Source organism: Salmo salar, chromosome 09, assembly GCF_965601325.2.
Source record: "Salmo salar chromosome 09, fSalSal1, whole genome shotgun sequence".
In the NCBI taxonomy this organism is placed as follows: Eukaryota; Metazoa; Chordata; class Actinopteri; order Salmoniformes; family Salmonidae; genus Salmo; species Salmo salar.
The window spans coordinates 157,227,877-157,236,063 of NC_138299.1; the positions used below are offsets into that span (position 1 = coordinate 157,227,877).

At 42.7% G+C, this 8,187-nt stretch overlaps 1 protein-coding gene across 1 annotated transcript; it reads right to left on the reverse strand.

Moving 5' to 3' along the window:
• Positions 1–1,594: 1,594 nt before the first annotated feature.
• On the reverse strand, positions 1,595–7,337 carry LOC106613301 (P2Y purinoceptor 1). Its single transcript, XM_014215389.3, has 2 exons — positions 6,971–7,337; positions 1,595–4,858 (listed from the first exon to the last, which is right to left on the reverse strand). Exon 2 carries the CDS (start codon positions 4,829–4,831, stop codon positions 3,764–3,766), a length of 1,068 nt encoding a protein of 355 aa, XP_014070864.1. The 5' UTR covers positions 4,832–4,858; positions 6,971–7,337; the 3' UTR covers positions 1,595–3,763.
• Positions 7,338–8,187: the final 850 nt, after the last annotated feature.

The window sequence follows — 8,187 nt, forward strand, 5'->3', positions numbered from 1 at the left end:
TAGGGTTGAATAGACCTAGGTGTATAGGGTTGAATAGAGCTAGGTGTATAGGGTTGAATAGAGCTAGATGTATAGGGTTGAATAGAGCTAGGTGTATAGGGTTGAATAGAGCTAGGTGTATAGGGTTGAATAGAGCTAGGTGTATAGGGTTGAATAGAGCTAGGTGTATAGGGTTGAATAGAGCTAGGTGTATAGGGTTGAATAGAGCTAGGTGTATAGGGTTGAATAGAGCTAGGTGTATAGGGTTGAATGGAGCTAGATGTATAGACCTACTGTAGGCGTATAGGGTTGAATAGAGCTAGGTGTATAGGGTTGAATAGAGCTAGGTGTATAGGGTTGAATAGAGCTAGATGTATAGGGTTGAATAGAGCTAGGTGTATAGGGTTGAATAGAGCTAGGTGTATAGGGTTGAATAGAGCTAGGTGTATAGGGTTGAATAGAGCTAGGCGTATAGGGTTGAATAGAGCTAGGTGTATAGGGTTGAATAGAGCTAGATGTATAGGGTTGAATAGAGCTAGGTGTATAGGGTTGAATAGAGCTAGGTGTATAGGGTTGAATAGAGCTAGGTGTATAGACCTACTGTAGGCGTGTAGGGTTGAATAGAGCTAGATGTATAGGGTTGAATAGAGCTAGGTGTATAGGGTTGAATAGAGCTAGGTGTATAGGGTTGAATAGAGCTAGATGTATAGGGTTGAATAGAGCTAGGTGTATAGGGTTGAATAGAGCTAGGTGTATAGGGTTGAATAGAGCTAGGTGTATAGGGTTGAATAGAGCTAGGTGTATAGGGTTGAATAGAGCTAGGCGTATAGGGTTGAATAGAGCTAGATGTATAGGGTTGAATAGAGCTAGATGTATAGACCTGCTGTAGGTGTATAGGGTTGAATAGAGCTAGGTGTATAGGGTTGAATAGAGCTAGGTGTATAGGGTTGAATAGAGCTAGGTGTATAGGGTTGAATAGAGCTAGGTGTATAGGGTTGAATAGAGCCAGGTGTATAGGGTTGAATAGAGCTAGGTGTATAGGGTTGAATAGAGCTAGATGTATAGGGTTGAATAGAGCTAGGTGTATAGGGGGCAGAACTGTGGCTCAGTTGGTAGAGCATGGCGTTTGCAACGCCAGGGTTGTGGGTTTGATTCCCACGGGGGGCCAGTACAAAAAATAAAAAGCATGAAATGAAATTAATGAAATGTATGTATTCACTACTGTAAGTCGCTCTGGATAAGAGCATCTGCTAAATGACTAAAATGTAAATGTATAGGGTTCAATAGATCTGTGCAGGATGGTGTTTCAGTGCCAAACACCAGCCATAAACTGGATAAACAGTACAACCCATTGAGTTATTTATAGTTGGTGGATGCAGAATAGAAAGTTATTCAAAACCTTTGATCCACTATCTCAGATCATTGTCACAGAGAGTTTGAGACAAGGCCAAGTCACTTAGAATCAAGAGTTGAATTCAGTGTAATAAATCAATCTCGTATTCTGCATTGCCCTCTGGAATGATTAACAGGGAATAAAGGCCTGCTTATGCTGAGCAATGGTAACATATACATGAGAGAGGAGAGAGAACACACTACATACAAAGTAGATGAAAAGCAGAGTTTAAAAATATATATATTTGAAAAACAAATTCATCTGATAAACTTTTACATGTTTTTATATAAAACATTTATTCACACATTCACAACTGGCGCCACAAAATGCTGTACAACATGAGAACCACTGATCTGAGCAGCAAATGTACAGATCTCACGGATCTGTATAGAAGGCATATAGGATCATATCATTCACTTCCTCATCAGGTCTACAGATCTCCCAATAATATGGATCGGGGGGGGGGGGGGGGGTTGTAACTTATGCATTTCATGCAATTATCAGTCGATCCACATACAATACTACCGTATACTATAAACATCTGTGGAGCTGCTAGAGTTGCTGCCCAGTTCAGGATCAGTCAGAAAAAAAAATGGCTCCACTAGGAAGAAGACGGACCAGAGAACTAGAATAACATAATGTACATAGTTACAGGGTTCTAGAAGCTATTTTCACCTGATCTACTAAGAAAAGGTGGCTAAAAGACAGACATGTTTTAATTTTTAGTGTGTATAGAACACTGAGAGGTGAAAAATCATCCAATGTGATTTAACAATGGCAATGACACTTGATATAGCTGTAGCTTGCTTTGCATACCATGTAACGTTGCTTCCAATGGGTATGTCTGTTCTACTCATTCTAATTCTACGGTCACCTGCCATTCAATCTTCTCTGCATGCATATAAACAGTTCAACACTTGACAGAAGACGGCTGCCGTGGTTTGTCACTGGTAAGTTGCCTCTCGATAATAACACTGGGCTCATAACTTAACAGTATGGATGAGTCTTGTTTAAAAAATAAATTAAAAAACATACCCAGGCTTGACACCATGTACTGTACAGTAATCCTACAACACACATTCAGTATATTACAGCATATTACTGTATTGTGTTCTATTCACATGAGACTAGTATATAGACCCTTCATATTATGTAGAATAAATAGACCGCGGACACACGCAGGTCACGCCATAGAGATACAGTGACAGTACTGAAACAGAACGACCACATAAAGAAAGCGCTGGCGTTAATGTAGCTAAGTAGCTGTCACACAGAGTAACGCCACAGAACAGCGATTCTCAACTGGTGGATCGCGACCCAAATTTGGGTGGTGCGAGGTTTTGAGTGGGTCATGGTGAAAAATATTATAATACTTCAGACTGGAGTAATTTTTCATAAAAACAACTTCAACCTGGTAAAAAGTGAGTAGAAATTATGATGAATTAAAAAAAATAATATTATAATTTTATCTCTGAAAATTTTTTTCTTCAATCACAATATTTTCAATATAAATCTATTAGCAGCACTATTTTGGATGATTCTGTGGTCTCAAGCCAGTGAGTTTCAAGAGTTTCAAGTTCTTCATCAAAGATCATCATTATTTACAATGAACAAGGTGGGAATGTTGTTCCCTTGTCATAGACAGTAATTGCTACATTTACACAATCAATATAGCATTAAAAATAGTTTCAGATTGTATTTTTGCAATTATTTTTAGCGATGCAAATATTGGATCACAACTGAAAAAAAAAGAAGGAAAAAAAAAGTTTCCATTTGGGTCCAGAACCAGAACCACTGATGACAGAAAGATCCATGAGGACAGAGAACAAATGAGAAGGGAATAGCAGTCAGCTTTGGGGTTAATTTAATTTGTAGAAGTCTGAGAATTAAAACATGCACAGTGCATTATAATCTTTGTATGTCAACCTCCACAGAGCAGTAATAAAGGTCCAAACTCTAGGTAAATGTATCTCAGTCATCCCTGGTGTCTCACCTAGCCATCACAGTCCAAATTCTAGTAGGCAGGGATTATGGAGTATCCGCTAGGTGGCTAACAGCCCTCTCTCCATTACAAAACACATTCGTGTTGGTTGGATAGAGGAACAAGAGACCATTGTTTACAGGAGCTCAACCTATTACATTCTCCTTCCGTTTGGTTATAGATGGATGAGCACCTAGTTGACATTCAGAATATACAGTACCTACCTACAGTAGTGACGACATTACAGAGACACTACCCATTGCCATCAGCTTTGTCCGATTCACACCCAGATCTTTCTATCCACAGTGCACACAGCCTGCAAGGTCCACAGCACCAATTCACAGCAAATTCACACACAAAGGCCCTATAGAGGTTCAGAGAGACCACCTGGACCCAGACCCAGCCCTGTCTCAAAGCTGCCCATCCCTGTTCTTGACATACTCTGGCAGGCTGTTGAGCACAGTCTCTTCACTCTTGGACTGGAGTGGGAGCTCCTCCCCCTTCTTGGATTGTTTTTTAGTAGCTCTGGAGAACTTCCTCCTGAATGTGTCACCAGCCAGGAAGTAGAGGACCGGGTCCACGCAGCTGTTGAGGCTGGCCAGCCCCCGCGTCACCTGGTAGGTGGCGTAAACGCAGTTATTAAAGTCACACATGTCCGGGACCTGGAAGTACAGCCTGGCGCGCATGTTTAGGTTCTTCATCACGTGAAAGGGCAGGTAGGACACAGCAAACACGGCCAGCACGATAATCACCAGGTGGATGGATTTACGCCGTAACGGGGCGTTGTTCATGTCGTTACAGATCAGCTCCTTGACGATCATCCCATAGCAACCCAGGATGAGAATGAAGGGGATACAGAAGCCGAACACGGTCAAACACATGCTATAGATAAAGTAACCCGGCAGCTCATCCTCCGTGGTCGTGTCGTAGCAAGTGGTGGCGTTCCGTTTCTGCCCCGTCCGAGAGTAGTAGAGGATGGGAGAGATCCCCGCTATGACCACGACCCAGACCAGGGCGCTGGTCAGGACGGCGTTCTTCTTCTTGAGCTTTCCCAGAGACTTGAGCGGATGGACCACTCCTGTGTACCTGTGGACACTGATACAGGTCAAGAACAGGATGCTGCTGTACAGATTGACATGGAATATAAACCTCTGCAGTCGGCAGAGAATGTCCCCGAATATCCAGTCTGTCTTGTTAAAGTAGTAGAAGATGAGGAAGGGCAAGGAGAGGACGTAGCAGAAGTCAGCCAGAGCCAGGTTAAACATGTACACAGAGATGCTGCTCCAGGGTCTCATGTGGCAGATAAACATCCAGATGGCCAGACTGTTCCCCACCAGGCCGGTGATGAACACCAGGATGTACACAGTGGGTAGATAGTAGAACTGGAATCCTGTTCTGGTCAAGGAACATCCCCCTCGTGTCACGTTGTGGAGATCAGACACATTCAGGAGGGACGTCAGGCTCAGATCTGTCGTCATGTTGTCAAGGAAACATGGGTTCTTTTACTGTAATAAAAAAAAGAAAAAAGGGAGATATTTATGATTTTCTTCAAAACATTTTTAAACAACTAACTGACCGAAGTCGGTCAAATTATTCTAATTCCATTTTTTTTTCTTCCTGTGAGCTCAATGCGCACATTGTGCTGCAGTTTCTCTAGAAATAAATCCGATCATGCCCAAACTGCACCATGTAGTAAGGAGTTGTAGTTTCCAACAGGCATTGCAATGTTCTACATAGTTTACCACAGAAAACGTGATAATTAACTACGATAACCATAATCCATTGCACAGTCCGGTCTGTGTTTAACACCTGCGACATAAGAATGCACAATCAAGAGGGGATAAAGAGAGAGCAGTTTCTTCACAAGCTACACTATATATACAAAAGTATGTGGACACCCCTTCAAATTAGTGGGTTCAGCTATTTCAGCCACACCCGTTGCTGACAGGTGTATAAAAATCGAGCACATAGACCTGCAATCTCCATAGACAAACTTTGGCAGTAGAATGGCCCGTACTGAAGAGCTCAATGACTTTCAACGTGGCACCATCAAAGGATGGCAACTTTCCAACAAGTCAATTCGTAACATTTCTGCTCTGCTAGAGCTTCCCTGGTCAACTGTAAGTGATGTTTCCACTTCAAAATAACATCTAGGAGCAACAAAGGCTCAGCCTCGAGGTGGTAGGTCACACAAGCTTACAGGACTGGACCGCCGACTGCTGAAGCACATAGCACGTAAAAAAAACCTATGTCCTCAGTTGCAACACACACTACCGAGTTCCTACTGCTTCTGGAAGCAAAGTCAGCACAAGAACTGTTTGTTGGGAGCTTCATGAAATGGGTTTCCATGGCGAGCAGCCACACACAAGCCTAAAATCACCATGCCAAGTGTCGGCTGGAGTGGTGTAAAGTTTGCCACCATTGGACAAGCATGGGAAACGCGTTGTCTGGAGTGATGAATTACGCTTCACCATCTGACAGTCCAACGGACTAATCTGGGTTTGACGGATGCCAGGAGAACTCTACCTGCCCCAATGCATAGTGCCAACTGTAAAGTTTGGTGGATGAGGAACAATGGTCTGGGGCTGTTTTTCATGGTTCAGGCTAGGCCCCTTAGTTCCAGTGAAGGGAAATGTTAACGCTACAGAATACAATGATATTCCAGACCATTCTGTGCTTCCAACTTTGTGGCAACAGTTTGGGAAATGCCCTTTCCTGTATCAGCATGACAATGCCCCCATGTACAAAGCGAGGTTCATACAGAAAGGTTTTGTCGAGATCGGTGTGGAAAAACTTGACTGGCCTGCACAGAGCCCTGACCTCAACCACATCGAACACCTTTGGAATAAATTGGAACGTCGACTGCGAGCCAGGCCTAATCGCCCAACCTTACTAATGCTCTTGTGGCTGAATGAAAGCAAGTCCCCGCAGCAATGTTCCAACATCTAGTGGAAAGCCTTCCCAGAAGAGTGGAGGCTGTTATAGCAGCAAAGGGGGGGACCAATTCCATATTAATGCCCATGATTTTGGAATGAGATGTTCAACGAGCAGTTGTCAAAGCGATTGATAGTTGGTATTCAGCAATCATAAAAGTATGCCTTATTTATTTTTGAAGAAATACTAAAATAGTGATTTTGTCAGACAGCATATGCAGAACCTCTATAGAGATGAGATGATGATTTGGAATTAAATAAGTCATCAAATAAAACAAAAGGTAATATATACAACTTAAATATTTTATTATGTAATGTGAATTACTGATGGTTAAGTGATCCAGTCATGGACAGTCACTACCATCATGGGACATTTGTGTATTTATTTATTATGTTACAGAATTCAAACCACAATGCATTTAATGTTTTAAAATCGTGTTTGGCAGTGTAAAAAAAAAAATAACTTAACAAAAACCGAACCCGAGGACGAAAAACACTAATCGCTCAGCAAAGTCAATCTAGTCTCTTTGCAGCCAATTTGGAAGCCATAATATGCACAGAAATAGCCTAGGCTATACATTGCAAAACCAGCCCAGTTAACTATATATATATTCCTGCCATATATATATATATATATATATATATATATATATATATATAAGTCGTTCATACAAGCCTACTCACCGTTGACATATATCCCACATTCCTACAGCCTTTTGCGGTAGAACAGGTTTTAAACATAGGCTACATACGCAAAAGAACGCAGGGCGCTTGAGACTGTCGCGTCAGGTGTCCCTGTTCGACGTCTCCGACAAAGCTCTCCAGCTCTCACATTCCGTCTGGTTCGTTCGCTCTTACGGTAAAAGTCCACCCATTCGTTGGGCACGGGGTACAATGTACAACTGCGAACACTCTCTGGCAAGAGAGTGCAGGAATTACAAATGAGGACCGCCACCAGATAGGGTAAAACGCTCGCTGAGGGGAGGGGCGACTGCAACAACAACAAAAAAATAATAATAATATATATATATATTTTTTTAAATCTCCTCAAACGCGCTCTTTCCTTCCTCTTCCCAACTCCTCATCTGACAAGCGCGTTTAAAAAACAACAAATGCTGCGTTCAACTGCTAGTCGGATCTAGAAAACGATGACTTTCAGACTTGCTAACTGTAGGCCTACGACGATGCTACTGGCAGACTAGTGTGGGTTGTTGATTCTTGGCAGCTACTCAAGATCCTACATGCCTCATTTAGGCTATGGAATGCACACAGGAGAGCAGAGAGCATGTATGGGCCTCACTGGCAGGTTGGAAGCACGTCATTCATATTGTTCAAGAGGGATATGTCAAAATGTTGCCCTACACCTTATGGAGCTCTGAGAGGATTTGACAGGTGTAAGCCATATGGTAATAGCTACACCTTACCCCTCTGTAGGCTAGAAAGTGTCACCATGTGTATTTCTATTTGTTACGGATCCCCCATTACTTCCTGCCAAGGCAGCAGCTACTCTTCCTGGGGTTTATTATGGATCCCCCATTAGTTCCTGCCAAGGCAGCAGCTACTCTTCCTGGGGTTTATTATGGATCCCCATTAGTTCCTGCCAAGGCAGCAGCTACTTTTCCTGGGGTTTATTATGGTTCCCCATTAGTTCCTGCCAAGGCAGCAGCTACTCTTCCTGGGGTTTATTATGGATCCCCATTAGTTCCTGCCAAGGCAGCAGCTACTCTTCCTAGGGTTTATTATGGATCCCCATTAGTTCCTGCCAAGGCAGCAGCTACTTTTCCTGGGGTTTATTATGGTTCCACATTAGTTCCTGTCAAGGCAGCAGCTACTCTTCCTGGGGTTTATTATGGTTCCACATTAGTTCCTGCCAAGGCAGCAGCTACTCTTCCTGGGGTTTA